The sequence below is a fragment of the Melospiza georgiana genome, chromosome 3 (genome assembly GCF_028018845.1).
Source record: "Melospiza georgiana isolate bMelGeo1 chromosome 3, bMelGeo1.pri, whole genome shotgun sequence".
NCBI lineage: Eukaryota > Metazoa > Chordata > Aves > Passeriformes > Passerellidae > Melospiza > Melospiza georgiana.
The window spans coordinates 78,508,481-78,531,337 of NC_080432.1; the positions used below are offsets into that span (position 1 = coordinate 78,508,481).

General features: G+C 40.6%; 2 protein-coding genes across 2 annotated transcripts; both read left to right on the forward strand.

Annotated features, from left to right (window-relative positions):
- Window positions 1-107: 107 nt before the first annotated feature.
- Window positions 108-11,380, forward strand: GPRC6A (G protein-coupled receptor class C group 6 member A). Its single transcript, XM_058021267.1, has 6 exons — window positions 108-301; window positions 1,924-2,227; window positions 4,068-4,895; window positions 7,169-7,381; window positions 8,777-8,900; window positions 10,260-11,380. Exons 1-6 carry the CDS (start codon window positions 108-110, stop codon window positions 11,378-11,380), a joined length of 2,784 nt encoding a protein of 927 aa, XP_057877250.1.
- Window positions 11,381-16,260: 4,880 nt separating this feature from the next.
- On the forward strand, window positions 16,261-20,630 carry FAM162B (family with sequence similarity 162 member B). Its single transcript, XM_058020507.1, has 4 exons — window positions 16,261-16,378; window positions 16,811-16,922; window positions 19,860-19,968; window positions 20,162-20,630. The coding sequence occupies exons 1-4, from the start codon at window positions 16,261-16,263 to the stop codon at window positions 20,258-20,260; spliced, it is 438 nt and encodes a 145-aa protein (XP_057876490.1). The 3' UTR covers window positions 20,261-20,630.
- The last annotated feature ends 2,227 nt before the right edge of the window (window positions 20,631-22,857 follow it).

Consider the following 22,857-nt stretch of genomic DNA (forward strand, 5'->3'; position numbering starts at 1 on the left):
GAGGTGTCACCAGCTTTTGAGTGCAGCCTTTGTCCTTTGCTGCTCTTTACAGATGACACAGGAGCCCTTGTTGTTGCTGGAGCTTGATTGACTCAAAGCTGGGACACATGGCATTTGTTATCTTTTTGATCCCCTGCTTCATGGTCGGAAGCGACGTCGCTCTCTCCTGCCAGGATGCTGACGACTTTGTGGGTGCCAGTTCTCCGGGGGACATCGTCATTGGAGGCTTGTTTTCAGTTCACAGCGAAATGCTGCATCCAGAAGACGATCCCATCAAGCCAGTAATTCAGAATTGTGCTGGGTGAGTAATACTGGAAATTAAACATACAGCAAAGAAGAGAGCACTGACACTGGGCATGTAACTCTTAGGTTAAGGTCAACAAATTCTGGTTCTTTTTTTTCGCTTAGACTTAAAAATTCCTTGGACATCACATAAATTTCACGTAAATTAGCAGATAAATTTCACGTAAATTAACAGAGGATGACAAAATATGGGCAAGTTACAATAAAAAATACTGCAGTTTACTGAGGAAGGGAATGAGCATTTGATCCTGTTTCAATCTTCACAGATAATCAAATAGCCATGGATGCTTTTGTTATCATCTGATTTCCATGTATACATTTCATATTGCTAATTTGCCATAGATCTGAAGGACTCAGCTGGGCATCTATTCATTATTTGTTATGAAGCTGAACCTACATGATCTGGACACAGGCAGACTATTCCATTTTCCCCAAGCCCATAGTAAAGTCTGCCTCCCATCTCTTGGGCAGCTCAATTATAATCTATGATAGTACCTTGATGGTGACACTGTAGTTATTTTTTAAATTACCATCATTATTACACTTGGAAGTATAATTGTGGCTTTATGTTATATGATAGCCTACATATAAACACCTTGCCATGCATGCACTCTTTGCACCAGAATATTTATTCTGTTGGCTCCAAGTCCTACTGTGCTTGAAACGTCCATTCTGGAATACATGAAAAGGAAATCTGGTGAAGAATTTTATTTTAATTACAAAATAAATATTTCCTAAGACCAGGAATTCCAAACATGTATTTTTTAAAATTGAAATATAGGTGCAAATCCACAAATTTTATTTCAATTTTACAACTTAATCCACATCTGAATCTAATAATTAGCTAGGTATGCAGGTATCCATCTGGATTTATCTCTAAATGTTGAGTAAGTTGATAATTCTGTCTTCCATTATTTTTCTATGGAAACATAAATTATCTCCAGTCCATCTGAAATTTAATTTAAATCACAAGATTTGTAATCTTTAGAGAAGTTTGCCTGAGAGGAGAGTTTGTTGTATTGTAGACATTTTGTGCTATCTCAGTTTTGATTAATCACCTGTTATAGCATCCCCTGGAGATGAGAGGAAATATCTGGGCTAACTTCATCAGGTCAGAAGAGTATTTTAGAAACATCAATGCAACCTCCAAAGACCTTGACCTCTGAAATATTTTCTTCTATTCTGAAACATTTAGTACTTCCTTTTCTTTGCTTCATGCCTTTGGTGAAAATAAATACATTTTAAAAAAACTTAGTGGGCAGGTGTAGTAAACTAGAATATCTTCACTGACTTTGACAGAGGCTTCCTGAAGATATCACTTGCAAATTTTCATGTATCATGAAAATTAAACTTTCAGTACATTTTTCTTTTTCAGAAAAACACTTTTATTCAAGTATATTTTTGACTCTGTGTTTATTTTACTTAGTCTCCTGTTAAATGAGAAAAAAATGGCTTTTAATCTTTTGTACACTAAACCCAAGAAAAGCACACAAAACTTACTACCCATCAGTTCTTTTCAGCAGTTGTAAAATTCTAAGGGATATGCTCAAAACAGACTTTGCTTCACCCTTGCTTCCAGCAAAGCTTTTCTAAAAAACACCACCTATATTTCTCTGACAGCTTTGAAATTCAAGTTTTTCTTCAGACACTTGCAATGATACACGCTATTGAAACCATCAACAACTCAACGCTGTTGTCTGGAGTTACCCTGGGCTATGAAATCTATGACACGTGTGCAGAAGTTACAAAAGCCATGGCGTCTGCCCTGAGATTTCTGTCTAAATTCAACTCTTCTGAGGATGCTGTGGAGTTCAAGTGCAACTACTCAGACTACATCCCGAGAGTCAAGGCAGTCATTGGAGCCAGCTACTCAGAGGTGTCCATGGCAGTGTCAAGGCTGTTGGCTTTGCAATTAATCCCACAGGTAGGCTTGAGGCAACTATTTTATTTTGGACAGAGGGTCAGATTTACCATGCTAACAATTAAGGCTCTAATCACAGGACTTGCAAAAGCCATGTATTTACTACAGGGCAGGATTTGGTTTATCCTAAGGACATCAGGACGGGTGGGCTTCAGCTCCAAGTGGAGGCCTTGATTCACTTACGCAAACAAAGGCAGTAAGGGATATTTTATATACCCAAGTCACATTTATCCAAGTGTTTTTCCAGGCTCATGCTGGGCTCTTGTCAGCCTGGCAGTGCCTTTGGTCAGTCCTGGCTACTCCAGTGTACCTTGGACAACACTCAAGGACTTTGTTCAGGCAGCAAAGTTACAGCTGACATGAACACTTTGCCTGGTGGTGAATATGACAATACTCAATCTCAAGCTAAAAAAAAAAAAAAAATAGAGACCAGATCAGATCTGATCTGTCCAGAAATTCAGGAATTCTCTCCAGCCCAAGAGAAATTAAATGTTGGAATCAGTAAAAATTATGGACAGGGAAGTGAGGAAGATTGCTCTAAAACAAAGATTTTCTCCTAGTACTCTTCAAACAATTGTAGAAATGAAAGAGTACAACAGTTTAGATCCACACTAGTCCTTCCCAAAACATTCTTTTCTATTTCTGACCTCTCTAGGACTAGTACTGTCCCACATTTGTGCTTAGGCTGTGCTAACCTTCCTGCTGTCACCTTTGTGAAAGAATTGGGGTCAAGGCCAGGACTAAGAAGGAAGAAAGAGATCCACTTCCATACCATCCTGTCTTGCACTTTGGTTTTGGCAATAGATATAAATTAACCAAATAAGTGGAAAAGACATAAAATATGAACTAAAGATAACTTCTAACTGAATCTTCTCCTCTGCAATGGTAGGAAGTAATTCTGACCTCCAACGCCACCACAGGAACTGTAGTAAGTATGAAAACCAAAGTGCCACACTTGAACATAATCAAAAGGCAAGTGACTAAAAAAATCTGCAGTAGGGCGTAGATGGAAAATGGGAATAAACAGATTTTTCTTATCAATAGCATCTGCAGTGTTCTGACTCAGTAAGATTTTGGTATCCCCTCCAGATGGGCAACTCTTGTTTTGAAAAGCTTAAATTTACTTTTTAAGAACTGTCAAGAAATATAAGGGAAAAAAAGTTCCAACAAAAAAATAAGAAAGGATTAAAACTGGAGAGATTTAAATAGCAATGTTCTTTTTATGCTTTTCCAGCTACATTTGCAAGAAAAAGATAATAAATCTTTTGTATGAAAAAAGTATAACATTTTGTATTATTGGATACTGTTTGTTTGTCTGTGAGGTTCTTCCAACCGATTTAATGATGCTTTTGAAATATAATAATTACATATATATATGGGGAGAAAATATATGTGTGTGTATGTGTGTGTGTGTTTGAACCACACTAAAGCACTCAGTGATAGGAAAATACTACAAAATATAAGAGTACTAGCCATTTGAATAGAGACTCAAAAATAGCCAATATTTTAATTATTGCTTTGAAGAGCATATTGATGGTATCTGAACAGAGTAAAACAAAATCTTTATATCATCATTACTGTCATATCTATTTTGAAAGATTTTGCTCTCAGCCTTCACTGAATTATGTGGAAGGGAAAAAGCGTAACTGGCGCTGGGCACAAGTCTGCATCCTAAGAGCAGGGAGAGAGAACCTGCCCCCTTTAGCTGCAGCTTGTGGATGCTCATTCACAGGAGGAGGGAGTCTGGGTCAGGTGGGAAGAAAGAGCAATCGTGGCAGCTTTGGAACTCTTGGCATCCTTTGGTGGAGAACACATCTGTAACTGAATTGTTCATTCTTCCTAGGTCAGTCCTGCATCATCAGCTGAAATCCTCAGTGACAAAATCAGGTTTCCTTCTTTCTTCAGGACTATCCCCAGTGATTTTCACCAGACAAGAGCAATGACTCGCTTGATCTGTGAATCTGGGTGGAACTGGATTGGAGTAATAGCCACTGATGATGACAATGGGCGGTTCGCTCTGGAGAGCTTTGGCGTCCAGGCCATGGCAAACAACGTTTGCATAGCCTTTAAAGAGATGCTGCCAGCCTATCTCTCTGACAGCACCTTTCACACCAAAGTTGATCAAGCAATTGAGAATATTGTCAAAGAAAAAAGAGTAAACGTTATTGTTGTCTTTATGAGACAGTTTCATGTGCTCAAACTATTCAAGAAGGCAATTGAGAGGAACGTTAATAAAATCTGGATTGCGAGTGATAACTGGTCAGCTGCAGTCAAGATCAGTACAATGCCCAATATCAGACAGCTGGGAACAGTTGTGGGATTTGGATTTAAAAATGGAGACATCTCCTCATTCCAAGAGTTTTTGAGAAACCTTCATAAAAAGCCGACTGAAAACAACAAGTTTTTACGTGAATATATTATGCTTTTGTCAGTCTGTGCACACCTGGAATATCATGACTTTCAAAGGTGCATTGCAAACCAGTCCCAGGATAATCTATTGGAAAATGATGGGAGTAAGCCTCATATCTGGAGAGATGATTTTTTGAATGCTAATGTTGAACCAGGATTTATCCACAGTACTATGCTTGCAGTCTATGCTATAGCTCACGCCATTAAAGGGCTGTGCAAAGACAGAGACTGCAAGGATCCATCTGCCTTCACTCCCTGGGAGGTATGATGCTAATTTTTACAGGTCTCATTCTGCCTAACTTTCATCGCATTTTTGCCACCCTATTCCTGGGGATAAAAGCTCGGTCCTTTTACCAAATTACTCCTTATCAGCTACTTGACTACAGTGGTCGGTCCCATTGCTGCAAACCACTGTGATGCACATAGTGAGTGCTCTTGAGTGATGGCGACACTGCAGGACAGGAGCATTCACCAAAGAGTTACAATTTTCCTCTCTCCTTTCTCTTACCACTGTATCTGTTTTGTCTTAATTCAAGTATTATCCTCCATAATGAGCCTCTACCTGAAACTGAAAAGGCTATACATTGTACCTGTGTCTGATCTTGACTTATATATAAAGACATAATCTTTAACATGGGTGAGGCACTTGTTATCACACTACTGGGTGGGAAAAGAAGAGGAAAAATCAGACAAGTAAACCTGACCTGACCCTTTACCCAAGAACCTGCTCAGGACTATTCACTTTTACACACTTTTACTCAGAAGATTAAACAAATATTCACTTAAAAGTCAAACAACCTCTGAAACACTCTGATTTGCTCTGACCTCTTATCCTAGGTCAGGGCAGGTCAAACCAAGATATGGGATTTGAAATAAAAAACAACTAATCAATAACTCAGTAACAATCAGACTAATTACATGAATTAGTAAACACTAATGGGACAAATTCAGGACTGTTTAGCAGGAATGCAGCTTTATGGAGCTACATTTACACCATAAATTGATAAATGCCAAGCCATGCAAATTAACTCCTTTTAAGATGTTAAGCACTCGTGAAGAGAACTGAGAGATAATTATTTTCCCTATGATGTTTTCATAACATTTTTCTCCTACATGAAAATTCAACCCTCTAGGAAGGAAGATATATATATGTACAGAAAACTCTTAGGATCTAAGTAATCCATATCATATATCTCCAAATACAGGGAAACAATAGAGTGATTGTTGTTACAGACTTTGCAAAAAATGCCAAAAACCAGTTGCACTAAGGGGTTGCTAAATATTAGCCCCTTCTGTCTGAAGCTCAACATGCATTCAAAAAGCTCTCATGTTCTCATATTGTTAGACAAATTGAAAAAGTGGAGAACAGAAAAATTAAATTACTAATCTGAGTATATACAATGAAAAAACCCTATTCATTCCACACAACTATGCAGCATCCAAATAAAATGCACCAATCAATTTGGTTAGAAACATACCAATTCTTCATAAACTGTATAAATGCCCCCAAAAAATTACATTATACATGACAAGTTGGCATATTATATACACTAGATGTGTATGTGTTACTAGATGTGTTACATACATTTGACAAAGCCTATTGAGGTAGTATACATGTCAGCATGTTTGTTAAATGCTATGAATATCACAAATGGACCCGTGTAACAGCATGATTTTCAAATGCAGTTGAGCTCAGCCTTTCACCAAACATTGAATTTTTTTCTTGTCAGTTAATTATTGATGCCAAAAAATCATTAGGCCTGCAAAATAATAAAGCTTTTTCTTCAATTAAGAGCCATGGCAGCTAAATGGGAGTACTTCAATGATCTCCCCATGCACTGGGAGTGGGGATATATAATGTGCCTTAACCTGTCCTTTTCTAGATTCACACAGACCTGTTTCATCTGTCTGCTTGTGATGAGGGAGGCAGAAGTTTTTCCCTCTTGAACAGAATGGATTGCAATACGGAGCTGGACAGTTGCCTTGACAAAGCATATATATTGTTCATTGATTATTAACAGTTCTGAGTCTCACCTTGCCATACAAAATTTCAGGCTGAGTTGCAGCTGGGAACAGTACTAGTTACTCCCAGACATGCTGGGAGAATTTACTCTGGAAGCAAATGTTGCCCAGATTGATTCTGCTGACAGTAAAGTAACAGGAGTGCTGCTGAGGGCCAAAAGATTCTTAGAGGGCCAAAAGGTTCTTAGTTTATACCATCAAAAATATTTGCTCTGAATATCTAACCAAAATTTTCAAGGCTGGAAAATATACTATGATTATGATTTTATGAAATGATGATTCTTTTTAGTGATAGATTTTTACGGCCAGCATGATTGTCTGTATAATGTAATTCTGTAAACAAAATGAATTCGAATTTTAATATTTTTCTTTGTCCTAAAAGCATTTCTTTTTAACTTTATACTATCATACATATGTTAAACTACTCAGGTTGTCACACTGACATAATACTGGTGTATGTTATCTTAAACTTAAACTTAAAACCTTAAACTTAAACCTTAAACTTATGTGCAGCTCCTTGAAGAACTTAAAAGAGTTGTAGTCATTGATGGTGATAAGGAAGTCAAATTTGACTCCCATGGCGATATGAGCACCAGTTATGATGTTCTTCTTTGGAAAGAAATTGATGGCCACATGGAAATCACCACTATGGCAGAATATGATGCTGAGAAAGGTGGCTTTATCTTTGAGGATGAAGAGAAAAAAAAAGACTTTCTGGCTCTAAAGGTAACTTTTAATTTGTTGACATAATGTGTGAAGTTTATTTTAAGACAGTTTTTTTCTACCTGCAGCACTTGCTACTGGAACATGTGCCAGATAGAAATCTCTTGTGTGATTTAATGTTCTCCTCTTAGAGCAAAGAATCCTTTCTGAATTTATTCAACCCCTTTCATGCACCCTGAGATCCATGTCAGCCTATGAGCAGGCTCAGTGCTACAAAATCTATTTATTTCTCCAGAATGCCCCTAGAATGTTATGTCTGTCCTAAGGATACTATTACAGAATCTTACAAAGGCATTTTAAAATAAAAAATTATGGTGCATAAAAAAGCCCTCACTTATGTACCACATTTTTTAACATGAAGATTCAGATGTGATGATTTCATTGTTAAAAAAAAAAAAAAATGTTTTGTTGTTTATTTGCCCCTGTTAGAGCTGGGGTCAGCAGCATGAGTAGGTGGTGCCACGGGGAGCCCCAGCACCGGTGTAGACAGGACTAGTGGGTGGCCCTGGCCAGCTCCAGCTGGACAATCTGTCCTCTGTGCATGGGTGGATGTCTGAGTTCATGGCACAGCTCTGTGCTGCAAGGCATTCCCCACTAATGGGGCAGGGAGAGGCTGGTTGCTAGGTGGGCTGAATTCTGGTCCCCACATGTGAACTTAGCTGAGTAGAGAAGGAAACCTCAAACCTTGTCCCTCTTTGTGGTGCAAGGAATGTCTCCACCTCCTTGTAAACACCATCTTGGAAGGAGGTGAGGTTGCAGTGTGCCTCAGGACAGGTGATTTGACAAAAAAAATGTCTTTGGAAGGAGGACATGAAGGGAGACCTCAAGAGAAGGCCCTGATCACACATCCAGAGTGGAGCTTCATGACTCAGGGACAAGCTGGTGAGGGTCAGGAGTTTCAGAGCTGCAGTACAGAGCATCCCCAAAGCATCTCCTTCTGGCCAAGGTGAACCCCCTGGGCTCTGAGCAGCTGAGCAGAGCTTCAGGATCTCATTTTTGAAGCAGTTCACTCAAATTCCCCTTCAGATGCTTCTGTGCATTCTTTGAAGATGATCCTCTGTAGCATAAATGCAAGTTCAAAGCTGAAAGAAAGACTTTGATCTAGATTTTAAAGGTGTACACAAATCCAGAAATTAGCATTCAGGGCCCAAAAATAAAATTATCAGGTAAATAATGCCCCATTCTATTACTCATTGACTGTGTGGAGAAAATACAACAAACATGGACCCTACAATGTCTGTTTTTCAACATAATTTTCAGATTTTCAGATTTCCTTAAAATATGTATGATTTTTAAAAATTGCAAAAATCCTGGAGGTTTCTATTAATGTTCCCTTATAATTAGCTGTACCTAAGATGATGGTCTCTTTTTTTTTTTTTTGCCCTCTGCACACTGCAGAAGGTTCAGTCAACATGCTCCCAGCCCTGCAGTCCAGGCCAGGTGAAAAAGGTTACAGAAAGTCCACACACATGCTGCTATGAGTGTATTTACTGCCCAGAAAACCATTACAGCAACCAAACAGGTAAAAAATTAGTATCCAAATAAAGGTTTATTTCTACATCAATGTAATTGTTTTCCTTGGATATAATGTGCCTTGAGAACCTTGGGTTAAATTTTTGAATGAGATTTAAATATTTATTTATAATCACTTTCCTGTAAAACTTGGTATAAATGCTTTTTAAAAGGCCAGGTTTAAAGTAATCAGATTGTCCAGCTGACTAGCATTATCCTTTGCTAGGATGGAAATTCTGTCTGATTTATCAGTGAGATTTACTCTCATTAAATAGAGCCTTTCCTCCCTGTCTTTCCTTAGTACATTCAGTCCAGTCAGGAGCAATTTCTTGACTTTGAGGGTGGTGAGGCACTGGTTGCCCAGAGAATTTGTGGTGGTTGCCCCATTCTTGGAAGTGTTCAAGGCCAGGTTGGACAGAGCTCTGAGCAACCTGGTGTGGTGGAAGGTGTCCCTGCCCCCAGTGCAGGAATTGGAACTAGATGGTCTTTGAAAGTCCCTTCCAACCAAGAGGATTGGAAGCCTATGAAACTATGAAGTTCAAGGGTTATGTAATTTACTTAGCAGCACATTTTGTGTCTTACCACAGAGTACTGTGTTATTTGATATAACAGTATATTTTTGTATAATATATTTTTGTATCAAACCTAATGTATACTCTACCACTGGTTTAAGCAAAATCTTTTAAAGGTGAAAATATACTGTACAGTATATTTTTGTATCAGATCTAATGTATACTTTACCACTGGTTTAAGCAAAATCTTTTAATGGTGAAAATTAAATATGGGGAAGAGAGATGGAATCAAGAAAATTAAGGTAGCATGTACTTTTTAATACCCTGAGAGCAGAAGAAAAGTAAATTTTATCTGCTTATTCAATTAATTGCGAAATTTCTCCATATCAGAAAATAGGAATTGCAAAGCAAAAGTACCTTTCAAATCCTTATCTAAAGCAATGTTTGTTCTTGCTGTTGTGTTTTAAAAGCTATCTGTAAAGAGAATATTATGGTGTTTTGTTGTTAAAATAGACAAACGAAAGAAAAGCAATTCAAATTTTTGCTAGAGAACTGGTTTCAATTAAAGCTTCACTGGTCACATTTCACTGGTCGTTTTCCCTGCTCGCCCCTGGCTGCAGGCAGGGCTTGCCCCAGCTGGCAGGGAGCTCCGGGCACTTGTCCTCAGCCCTTTGTGCCACCGCAGCCCTGCAGCTCCTCCCCCTGGGCAGCGACAGCCGCACTCGGAGCCAGCCAGACCCATCCTTTCCCTTCAGCATCCTTTCCCACATTGCTCCTGTGCCTCAAATCCCTACAATCCGCTTTGCGGCTTATTAACTTTAGGGTTCTGAGATATCTTCCCTTTTTTATGCTTCCAGATATGGATTACTGCTACCGATGCAACAACAAAACCTACTGGGCTCCCATCAACAGCAGCACGTGCTACAGGAAGACAATCTATTTCCTTGCCTGGACTGACTGGTTTGCTATCTTCCTCCTCCTCCTCTCTGCTTTTGGGGTTGTGTTGGTCTTGTCCATTTGTGTAATATTTACCAAAAACTTGGACACACCAGTAGTAAAGGCATCTGGTGGTCTGATTGTCTGCTACATTATTCTCTTCAGCCACTTCTTAATTTTTTTAAGCACTGTCTTCTTCATAGATATACCCACAGAATTCAAATGTAAAACTAGGCAAACACTCTTTGGTATAAGTTTTACACTCTGCATTTCATGTATTTTAATAAAGTCACTAAAAATTTTACTAGCTTTCAGCTTTGATCCCAAGCTTCAAAATTTCCTGAAATGCATGTATAAACCTATTCCCACTGTGGTCACTTGCACTGGAATTCAAGTTATCATTTGCACCTTCTGGCTTATATTTAGAACACCTTTTGTAAATCAAAATTTCTCAATCCCAAGAGCAATAATTCTAGAATGCAATGAGGGATCTATTGTGGCTTTTGGGATTATGTTGGGCTACATCGCCGCCCTAGCATTTATTTGCTTCATATTTGCCTTCAAAGGTAGGAAATTGCCAGAGAATTACAATGAAGCTAAATTCATCACTTTTGGCATGCTAATTTACTTTATAGCATGGATTGTATTTATCCCTGTATACGCAACCACATTTGGCAAATACTTGCCAGCAGTGGAAATCATCGTTGTTTTAATATCTAATTATGGAATCCTCTGCTGCACTTTTCTACCAAAATGCTATATCATCATTTACAAGCAAGAAACAAACACAAAATCTGCCTTTCTCAAAATGGTTTACACGTACTCCTCTAAGAGTGCAGGCAGCGTTGCTGTTAGTCAGGCTTCTCTAGATTCAAAATCTTCCAGCTTCCGAGCCGTTGTCACAGACTCGTGTAAAACTGAGAATGACTCTGTGAATGGAAACTGCCATTTCCAAGTGCCTGGGCAGTCACTAATAAAAGGAAAAGTTCTTCCTCAAAATGCTGCAAGGACTGTGGTCAGGAAGAGAGTCTCCAGCATATGACTGGCCAATGTTAAAATACCAGAAGTTAAAAAGCCATTTTAGGGAGCCATTTGTCTTTCAGATCTCTTTCCTTTTGCTGTCTGCAAGGAGGGCAGGCCATGTTAAACACCTTTTCCTGTACTTAGGTGGTTATCCATTACCAGATTTGAAAGGCTTTCCCGACTCACGGAGTCCATCCCTTGCTCCTGCAAACTCGCTGATGTGCACTCCCTTTCAGCAGCTCCCTTCCTTCCCCACCCAGCCTGCTTAGACCTGTGGGAACCTATTCTGCAACCTCCCTTCCTCAAGTGAGGCAGAAGCATCACAAAAATATTATTTCTCACAGTCATGTAAGTGGGACCACATGAGTTTCCCCATTTCTTTCGCCTCTTTGATGCTCAGTTGTTTAAGGAGCTCTTCTTCTCATCTTGGCCCCATTTTACAGATCAAAGAGAACCTTGTCCCCAGCCTTTGTTTGCCGAGATAAACAAGTCCAGTCCTTTAGTCTCCACTTTTAAGATAGGCTTTCAAGTCTTCTGAACTTCCAAAAGTAACTCTTTTCATTCTGGTATAAATGAATCTTTTTTTTTTCCTCCCCAAAATTGCACGACTTATTCCAGATGAGTGTTGTAGTAACATTCAAGTTTTCTTGTGTTTACCTCCATGGTAATGAACTGGAGACAGAGCTGTAAAAAAATTAGAGTTCTGCTGGAGCTCTGTAGTTATACATATGTTCATCTGCCTTTTTTCCCCATACTCAGGAGAGACACATTGATTCACCTCATGCACCTCCACTGATGCACAAGGAGAGTGAGCCCCAGGTGTCCTTATATTTGAGAGTGTAAAGTCAATGTGTAATGTCAAAACTTAAAACCACCAATTGATTCCTCTCATTAGCATAAATAATGTAATGACCAGTATCAGCATGAGGGCATCCTGGAAAATTTATGGGAGTTGACATATATTTTAATAAACGTGATTTTCAATAAGAACATGACAATGCACTGTTAGGATACACAGCAATACCACAAGGATGACCTGGCATGATCTGCACTGAACGAGACTCTGCTCTGTAGCTCCTTGAGCACAGTTGTGCTGCGCCTTCTGTATGACAGGGAAAGGGCACACTCAGAGCAGGAAGAATTTTTCTGTCAGGATAATGGTACCACAGAGCTTTTTCAGACAGAGCTTAAACAGCAGAACTATATTTGTTGATACAGGAGCAGGAAAATACTTTTTCATATTCATAAAGCCCAGAACATAGAAACTTTGCTACTTAAGTTCTGTGCCATGTTGCTATAAAATAATACTAAATCCTTTTTATTGTGAATCTATTAAGGTATTTTAAAGTCATTTGAAAGGCAAGAGTGCAATTCACATATGGTCTTGTGTAAATACGTATGTTCTGTTGCTAATTGTAGGAATGAAGGTTTATGTGTATATATTTGTATGCTGAATGCTATTTATACTTCAGTTGTTGCAAATACTTTTCTGCATATGAGTTTATGTATGATAAGGTTAAAATGCCTGCAGTGTGAAGTCTTCCCCCAAAAGAGAGAAGCAAAGCTTACAGTGCACAACTGTCAGCAAATAGCTGGTTAGAAAAGTTAATTTGGCTGGAATGTTGTACCTGTATTTACTGTTTTCAAAAGTGTTGAGTGTAGCATACCTTGAAGCTGTATGAAAGGGAATGATTAAAGCCATATTGATGTTTAAAATTGAGTTTGCTTACTTAATTTCCTTACCTCACCCCATGAGCTTCTGTTTGGCCTTGAACAACAGCAAAACACACACTTGTAAGGTTGTTTCCACTGTTGACCTCAGCCTGCTTAGAAACATCCTTTAGATTGAATGCTGTGTGTGGTCAGGGGTTCCTCCTGCAGGACAACCAGGAGAATGTGTTGATGAACAGGGCCTGGTGACAGCAGCATGAAGGTCTCTACCAAGGTATCTCTGAGAAAGGACATCGCATATGGCAGAATTTCAAGGGGCCTTACATGCTCCTTCTAATTCTCCAGGTCTTCTGTACAAAGCACTGTCCATGGTGGAGCGGAGAGGATGTAACAGGTTTGGGAGCTTGGCTTGACAGCAAAGACGAGACTTTATACCAAGATGTGCTACATGGTTTTAAATGCCTTGTCTGTGAGAAGCAAGTGATCATAAATGTAGCTAGAACATAAAGGGATTGTGCTACCCTACACAGAGGATATGAAAAAGCTTAAAGTAGGAGTTTATTATGCCAAAGTAGCCTTTGTGCACATTCTCCTGCCCAGGGCAGTAAGTATTCCAGCAATCTAACTATTCCTCTTGTCAGTCATGGGGACATTAAATGAGCCTGAAACAGATTTTCATCCCCAGAGCCCAGAACAGGAATCACCTTCCAGAGTCATAGCCAAGTCTTACCGTGGTGCTCCCAGAGCCATAGCCCATAGGTCAGGCCAAGTGAGGCCAAAGGGACCAGCTCTTTTTTTCTGGCCCCAAGAACACTCTGCTTGCTTACTGTGGAAAGATTTGAAACCTTTGAGAGGTTTCAGGGTCTTTCCAAAAACTTCTCAAAGCACTAACATCCCACAGGCACGTTTCCCATCTCTGAGAGCAATAGAGAGAACAAACATCTCCAAACAGTGCTGTTCACAGAGAAATCAAATGGGAAAATCCAGTTTGTTAAGGTCAGCAGGAGGCTGCTCTGGATGTAAACATTATTTAACCTTTCTAGGGCTTATGTCATCCATTGTTAATAATGCTAAATGCTGCATTCTGAAGCCACTATTGTACAATGTAGAATATCTTCAGGGAGAATGAAGATCATGAAGGCCACCAAGCATTGGATGTCCGCTTCTCCAGAGCATAATTCCCTCAAGATTTCAGTAGCTCTGGCTGTGTAGATGCCTTTCATCTGCCCACACTCTTTAGAGCATTCTTTGATGATTGCTGGAAACTATATGAGCTCCAGGCTCTCTCCCAGCAGTTCTGCTGATGGCCATTGGAACTCCAAATGTGTGGGTGACTGTCAGGAGGGGCAGCTGATAGCTGTGTCTGGGATGCTGCTCGTAATGAATGACACTGAGCCCAGCCCAGATGTGCTGGCTCTTCCTACCCTTCCCAGCTGTGTCTTCAGGGACAAGGAGCACTGCTTGACATAGTCACACTATGCCATACTCCTTGAACAAAGGTAAAGTATAATCCTCTAGTTCATTTCTGTTGATGCATCTTCATCTCCTTGACAACATTCTGAAAGAGGGCACAGCTGCTCAAGGAGTGTGTGTGCATGTAAAGAGGTGCATCTCCTCCTTTTTCTTTTTTTTTTTTTTTCTTCTTTCTTGCTCCTGAAGAAAAGATAGCTGGAGGTTTTGGCTACAAATAGCTCAAAACTCCTCTTTTGGGCTGTAACACTGAGCACAGGACTTAGCAGTTGCCAGACAGTGATCTCTCCCTGGGGAGTGGGACTTCCTCTGTTCATCTGCAGCTATTCTGGCTTTGGCTGATGCATGTAAAATCTTCCACTGCTTGGTGCATCAGACACAACTGTGTTGAGACAGTCCTAAACTGTCATGAATATCACGCTGACACAGGCTGTTACTTAGTAAATGTCTATTCTGTGCTGGTTTGTCTGAATTTTTTTTTATGGTTTGTTTCTTTGTTTTATTTTGGAGGGTTTTTTTGGTTGTTTTTTTTTTGTTTGCTTGTTTTGTTTTTGTTTTGTTTTGTTTTTTAATCAAACTCTGTCCAGGATGTGGGAAAAAAACCAACAATTTTTATTTTTTTCAGTTGAAGTAGATGGAAAAGCCTGTGATGAGAATCAGTATATTTAAGCGTGAAAGCAGTAAAATGTCAGAAACACAGATGTGAGCAGGTTTGTGTTGCAGAACTTATACTCTACCTAGTATCATAAAATGGTTTGTGTTGGAAGGGACCTTAAAGATCATCTAGTTGCCATGGGCAGAAACACCTTCCACTAGACCAGGTTGCTCAAAGCCCCATCAAACCCTCCAGGGATGCAGCATCCACAACCTCTCTGAGCAACCTGTGCCAGTGTCTCATCAACCTCACAGGAAAGAATTCCTTCCTATTCTAAACTCATTCTGATTCAGTTTAAAGCCATTACTCCTTGTAATGGGAGTATAGGAATCACTACATGCCCTCGTAAAAAGCCCTTCTCCATCTTTCTTGTGGGACACCGTTAGGCTCTGGAAGGTGTTTTAAGGCCTCCCTGGAATCTTCTCTTCTTCAGGCTGAACAACCCCAGCTCTCCCAGCCTGTCTTCCCGGAAGAGGTGCTCCTGGTCTCTTGTTCTTGTGGCCCTCCTTAGGACTCGCTCCAGCAGGTGCACGTCCTAACATGAAGCTGAACTACCGCGTCTGTTTCCTTAGCTGAGTTTTGTCTCGGACGGTGACCTTTCTTCACTTGAGCTGCAATCCGTGAGTGTAGTAAGTGAACACGATGCCTTGTCGGGAGGACCGATCTCGCCGGGTGTCGGCGACAAGGAAGGGTTGGCTGGAAGGGTTCGCGGGGCGGGGTGGGGCGGGGCGGGGGCCGGGCGGGGCTGGGGTCGCTCCCGCTGCGGCAGGGTCCGGCTGCGGCAGAGGGTCCTGCCGAGGCAAAGGGTCCGGCTGCGGCACAGGGTCCTGCCGAAGCAGAGGGTCCCGCTGAGGCAGAGGGTCCGGCTGCGGCACAGGGTCCGGCCGAGGCAGAGGGTCCTGCCGAGGCAAAGGGTCCCGCTGCGGCACAGGGTCCTGCCGAGGCAGAGGGTCCCGCTGAGGCAGAGGGTCCGGCTGCGGCACAGGGTCCGGCCGAGGCAGAGGGTCCCGCTGAGGCAGAGGGTCCCGCTGAGGCAGAGGGTCCTGCCGAGGCAGAGGGTCCCGCTGAGGCAGAGGGTGCCGCCGCTCCTCGCCACCCTGGCCATGCTGCCGGCGCGCCTCCGCCCCGGGCGGCTGCTGTCCGCCGCGCCGCTCCGTCCGCCCGCGCCGAGGAGAGCCGCGGCCGCCGGGGATCCCGCCCGGAGCCCGGGCACCACCCGCGGTAAGGGGCTGCCCGCCGGGCCGGGGGAAGAGGCTGCGTCCCGGGGCTGACGGGGAGATGCGCGGGCGGGCGGCTCGGGACCGGGACCGGGACCGGGACCGGGAGGGAGCAGGGCTGCGCTGCCCGGTGGGGCGGCCCTATGGTGGCAGCACAGCTCGGGTAGTCCCGAGCGCTCTCCTGCTCGTTTGGGGGGCCACAGCTGCCGGCGGAGGGGAGGCCGAATCAGACCCGCAGAAATACTCGCTGCGTGCGGGGATATTCTAGAAACGGCGCGGAGGTGACTCTGCGTAGCCGAAACGCGAGATCTAATCCCTAAATTACTCTTACAACAACCAAAATGGGTAGGGTTTTTCCCTTCTACACCTTACTGTCAGTCACAATTCTCTCTTAGTACACAGTTTACAAAGTGGGGTTTTTTTCTTACTCTTTAAGCTGAGCAGGCTCACAGGGTGGTTGCAAGTTGCAAACCTTCGAAGTTTGACAAGAAAATCCTCCTCTGGACTGGACGTTTCAAGACAGAAGAAGAGATTCCTCAGAGGATCCCGTAAGTGTGCTGGCCTTGTCCAAGCGTAAGATGGAGCTCAGGGGAAAGCAGTGCTGTGATCCTGATTCTGTGGAAAATTTAAGGCTTTTCCACAGAGCTTAAAACGATCGGTTTTACAACACTGAGACTTGGAAACAAATTAGAGGGCAAGAGAATTTCCTGTCCTGGTTAGAGGTTAAGATGAGAAAATGTTCCTTGCTAGATTCCCTAGAGCCTGGGATTAAGAATGGATCCATCTGAGTAGACAGCCTTGGTTACATTTATGTACTGGCTTGTTTGTTTTGCTTAGTCCTAATGTGCAATCAGAGAAGGATGTTATTGGTAAACAATATTTTTGTTTATATTTCACATCAACTGTTCTAAGGGAGCTGTCACTGAATGACTACATACAATAAACAATTTTTTATTATAGAATTTGAGGAAAAATAGGGAAGGAGGTAATGAGAGAAGAAGCCCTCATCAAGGAAAACGGAGCACTTGACATGGCCTCAGTCTCCTATTCTTGCTGACCCACTGGACTAGGTGATCCTAGATGATGAAGGTCCCTTCCCACCCAAACCACACAGACTCTACAGTTCTCTGACTTGCTGAAAATTAGCAACCCCTAAGGGAGTCAGGCACTAAACACCTGAAACCCCGCTAATGTTTAAGGCTCCCTTTTCAGAGGATGTTAGCATGTTAGACATCCCTCCAGGATGCTACTTTTTATCATCACAGTATGTCCGTGCCTTGGGTGATACGTGGAGAATAAACAGTGTGCAGAGCTGTGTAAAGCAACAGGTACATCCTCTGACTATTCTTGCTGGTTCCTGACAGTTTCACTGGAGTTTGCTGAGTTGGACAGTGGCTTTCTGGACAGTTTAGCCTATCTTGTGCAGTTAGTTTCACCATCTTCCTCTAGAGGAAGGTTCAGACATGTCTCAGGAGCTGTAAACGCTATTCAAATTGTCAGGAGATGTTTATAAAGACATGGCATTTGTCAGTCATACAGACACATGCACAAAAATCACTCCTTTCTGGCCTGGCAGGTGAGTGTTACCACTGTGCAAAGTATTTTTAGAACTGTAAGACTATACTACAATATACAATACTGTAAGTAGTAATATACTAGAAGTAGTTGATTGTTAGTAATTGAGGCTCAACTGTGGCACTGTTTTAACTTGTCAAACGAAGAATTTCAAGGTGTGAACACAACCTAACTGCTGAAGATTGTTTGTACAATGAAACAAATCTGCAGGCTTTTTTCAAGGCTGTTGTGGTTTCTTTGGGATTTTTTTTAAAGCCCCAGCTGTTGCTCACTTCAGCAGAGGTTTGCCTGGAGTCTCGATTAAGGACTGAATAGCAAAGACCCTAATATGCAATTAGGGAAGAACATTGTCTGTTTTCCTTAAAGCAGATGCAGAAAGCAAGGAGAAAGTGAAAATCTGCCTCAGAGGAGTTTCAATTAGTGCACTGTGAAATATAATTAGGCTAATACATCAGACTAATAACATTTACGGTTTTGCTTTTGTTGCCACAAATGGATTATTGGATTAACGATCCTACGTGCCAGTCTGATGTGCAGTTTGTTTAGAAGATGATTTTTATCATTGTACAAACCAGAAGCAGCTCCTTAGAACGGCAGGCATTGTTAGTCACCTGCAAGAAACAGAGTGTGCTCAACGTGCCCCTCGGGTGTGCACGGGCAAGGAGGGGCTGGTACAGCACTGCCACCCATGGGACCCGTCCTCTTCCACCACACCGAACCTTAGAGCACAGCACTGCAGCACCCAGCCTTGCTCCAGGCTCTCACAGGCACTGTCAAATCCCCAGCTCTGCCCCATGTTACTCTTTAAAGTAAATCTAAAGATTTTTTGAAGGAAAGAGAGCATTACAACATGTTTACTTAGAATACAAAATCAATTCTTTATGCAACTATTCTTTTTACACACATAGTTCTGGGTTTATACATACGTATAAAACATGTACTTATATCTTACAAATATATCTATTTATGTATAAAGCATTCCCATGACGAATTATAAAAGGAAAATGGTGCACAGCCAGTATTATTATGAATATCTTAAAAACTGTACTCTAAAGTATAATGTTTGACTTGGAAAAACTTAGCTGAAGGTTTTGGGACAATTTTCATTATTTCCTCTACTGCTGGTTCCCCAGGGCCACGCTGCTGGCTCAGAAGAGAGGAGGGTGGAAATGGGAGCTGTACCAAAGCAGATTGCTGGGATGTAAAATGCCTCCTTTGCACTGACTACTGCCAAACAGAGGACAGCAGTTTTCACTATTTTTGCCTTTGATGACCAGAAAAAACAATCCTGTAGATTGTTCTTGTTTAGGTGTGCGTTCCTGAAATAGCGAGGTGGCTGACATCAGCTGCCCACTTTCTGTCAAGCTGCTGCTTTAATAAAGAACTAAAACCTTGTAGTACAAACGCTGCTTTAATCAACAATCCAAGGATGTAAAGTCCATAGCCTACAGAACACCATCTGAACAGGTTAGATATAGCACTAATTGATTTCTAAAGTTAACTTTGAATAAAGGGAACTTACTTTTACTCCATCCAACACCACATATACATGGTAAACTCCCATCTGTTTTAAACAGATAACCCCACTCAATTTTCACTATGTTTATAGAGTTTAGGGTGTGATTTCTGGTGTATTTATCCCAAGCATTAAAAGCAAACATTTATTGCCTGAGCAATTTTTTCCCAGCTTAAAAAAACCCCAAAAACAGTCTAAATCCACTAAATGTTGCTTTGCCATGGGAAACAGATTAGGATCAAAAAATGGCTGATACATAACTAACCACAGCAAGCTGAAGATGCTTGTTTCAGAAGCTAATTTTATATTTTTTTAATTGTGATGCTATGTCTGCAATGCTTTGAAGAGATACTTTGCCTTTTTTAATGACTCAATTCAACTACTTTAATTGCAGGCCAGAGATGCTAGACAAGGCAAGAAACAAAGCCCGAGTGAAAGCCTGTTACATCATGATTGGGCTCTCAATTATTGCCTGCTTTGCGGTGATTGCCTCAGCTAAGAAGGTGAGGTATGACCATGTAGCGTACTTTAAAATAATGGAATTCTGTGAAAACCAAGAGCAGGAGCTGAGAGCTGCTCAAGCTTTAGCTAATGTAGTCTCTGTCACCCCCAGCACTCTAAGTGGATGTTGCCCATTCCTGAGGCTGCGCAGCTTTCCCTGGGTGCACCCTCATTCCGTCGCTGTTACTTCCTCAGGCTGCCGCACGCCATGAGTCCTTAACGAGCCTGAACCTGGCAAAGAAGGCCAAGTGGCGGGAGGAGGCTGCGCTGGCCGCGGAGGCGAAGACCAAGTAACTTCGTCTGAAATCTGAATGTCCTTGGAAGAGCAAAATTAACTGCTGCTGAGAGCTATTAGTGAGTTTTACCCCTAAATGGACAACTGTAGTATGCACACCCTAGAGCCAGTAAGGGCAGCTACAGCATCACAAAAAGAAAGCGAATGGCTCTTTCATTAGGAAGATATTCAGGATATTTGTTGCATATAATTAAAAATATTTAGAATGCTTTGCATATGATTAAAAGCAGTAATTAGTTTTAAAGGGGATGAGGTAGTTTCCTAAGAATGTCAGATACGTTTGGTTAGATAACCACAAAATATTTACACCCAAGAAGTTTTCTGTCGCAGTGTTTCAGTGCACAAATTGCCACTTGGAACTCATTGGCATCAATGCTGTATTCAAAATGGTATTTGCATTTTTTAGCTTTAAGAAGCAACACTTACTGAAATCACTAAATAAATACAGTAAACATCTGTAAAATAGGTTTTATTGGTTTCTGTATGGTATTTGGAGATTTAACATTCCATAATATTGCATACTACTTATATGTGTTCTGTTACAGTAATGGGCCTTTGGCCTGGACTTAAAGATGCACTATTACTGTCTGAAGTTAATACAGGTAATTTAGATTTCTGACATTATATATGTAAGACATTGTGCCATAAGTATCTAGAATTTCTCATTCCAGATTTCAGTGAAATCTTGAGGTCACAGTTTAAGTCCACATATCAATTTGCAGACTTATAACAAAAATCCTCAGCTGTACAATTTAATAAATTCAAACCTACTGAGATTAACCATGGAGGAAAGACAATAGTGCATCTTTACTATTTTTTTAAAGACAGGCCCAACAATAAATAGTTTCCAGTTGCAAACTTGTTCTACAGCAAACATTTCTGTTCCAACATTATTACTATTTTCTGATTGCTGCTATGAACAGTGTGTAAAGCAAATACTAGAAAATTAAAAAGCTGTATGAACCAATCCTCAGAAGAAAGTGCAATGATGAAAAAATTAGATATGATTCAGTGTAACAAGAGTAGGGAACTAATAAAAAAAATCTTATGCTCTGCATAATTGCATAGATTAGCTAGTTAGTATTCACATTTAAGCAGAACAAATGGTACCCTTTTAATTAAACCCAAACCCCTGTATTTTTAAAAAGACTTTGTAACTGATGGGGCACTTTAGATTGCATATAAAATGCCAAACTTAGAGATTTTCATATCACAGTTTTGTTTCCCTCTCCATACTAGTTTCATCTCTTTAGGTATCATCATAATCATGCCCCTACCTGCAAATGAGTACACCGGAGCTGACCTTAAGTCATAATCTCTGGTTTTATTTTGTTCATTTATGTGCTTCTAACAAAGTGTGATATAAACCCAGCGATAAAATAGGACAGACCATCCTTTAAACAATTTTCATTATTATTTTTTAACAATATCAGGGTAAACCAAATGTTGAGTTTAAATAAAGATTTTCATCATCCTAAGTCCATCAATTTTAGTCCCCTTTCAAACTATTCCATTTAAATCTATCAGAGGCATGAAATATAGTTTGTCTAAATGTGTAAAGTGCAGTCACTAACTGTCCACAAGATAGAATATATATCCACACAACTGAAAACATTCTTTCAAAACAAATGTAACACTTTAAATCTCCCCTCTTTTCTTAATTTTCAAGTCTTTCAATTAAGATTTTCATAGTTGAGATTTGGTTTAAATAAGAGAGGTTTATAAATGTAGTTTTACAGGGTTCTCCAAATAAAAAGCAGGCACAGCTGGTTGTTATCAAAACAAGGTTCTTAGAAACAAAGGAATACCCTGTTACCTGAATATTTCTCTTACACTAGAACACTGAAATTCAGCATTTGCTAGTAACCTTGGTAGATTTCCATGATTGTTACCCTGTTCTGTGATAGATGTGCAGTTGGGAGATCATGAGAAAGAATGAGGGTTGGTGTATGAAAACCTAAAACTCTGAGAGTAAAAAGGGCATAAGTACAATCACCTAACATTATATGAAAATTTGGCAGCTGTACTCAATATTATCACACTATTCAAAACTGTTGTATGCTGTACAAATCTAGCTTTAAAGTGTCATTTGCTAAAATATCTCATTATTCAGAGTTCATAAAGTAACAGCACTCCTATATACACTTCTTACACTTCTATCTTCCACTAAAAAGACCTCAAAGGGAGGTTGCTTCCCTCCCAAATTTATCTTAGTCAAAACTGACCATTCATTTAGAAAATCCACTTCAAGTCCCACATTCAATTACAATATAGAATATATTGCTGTAACATCAAAGTGAAACATCTTAGAATCTTAACTTGCATGTAAAAAAAATTCTAAATATAAAATGGTACTGTAAATGATACCACCTTTAACCTGTATTTTTCAGTGCATTAAAATATTATTTAGTGACAAGCACAGTGCCATGGGTAAGTGACTTGAAGTTAGAATTGCAGCCTTTTATGAAGCATGAAATGCTCTCATATGTCACAGATTTCACTTAACCCAGGAGTTTGATGTTAATACATTAATTACAGGTAATAAAAAATAGCAATACTTCAGAGTTAACCCAAAGTATTAATTGCTCCAAATGAG

What these genes read in the sequence shown, in the direction of transcription:
- FAM162B (XM_058020507.1), top strand. Translation starts at nt 16,261, where the DNA reads ATGCTGCCGGCGCGCCTCCGCCCCGGGCGGCTGCTGTCCGCCGCGCCG. An exon ending in GAGATTCCTCAGAGGATCCC is followed by an intron (nt 16,923 to 19,859) that starts GTAAGTGTGCTG and finishes CTTTAATTGCAG; the next exon opens with GCCAGAGATGCTAGACAAGG. An exon ending in TGATTGCCTCAGCTAAGAAG is followed by an intron (nt 19,969 to 20,161) that starts GTGAGGTATGAC and finishes TTACTTCCTCAG; the next exon opens with GCTGCCGCACGCCATGAGTC.
- GPRC6A (XM_058021267.1), top strand. Translation starts at nt 108, where the DNA reads ATGGCATTTGTTATCTTTTTGATCCCCTGCTTCATGGTCGGAAGCGAC. An exon ending in AAGACTTTCTGGCTCTAAAG is followed by an intron (nt 7,382 to 8,776) that starts GTAACTTTTAAT and finishes TGCACACTGCAG; the next exon opens with AAGGTTCAGTCAACATGCTC. An exon ending in CCATTACAGCAACCAAACAG is followed by an intron (nt 8,901 to 10,259) that starts GTAAAAAATTAG and finishes TTATGCTTCCAG; the next exon opens with ATATGGATTACTGCTACCGA.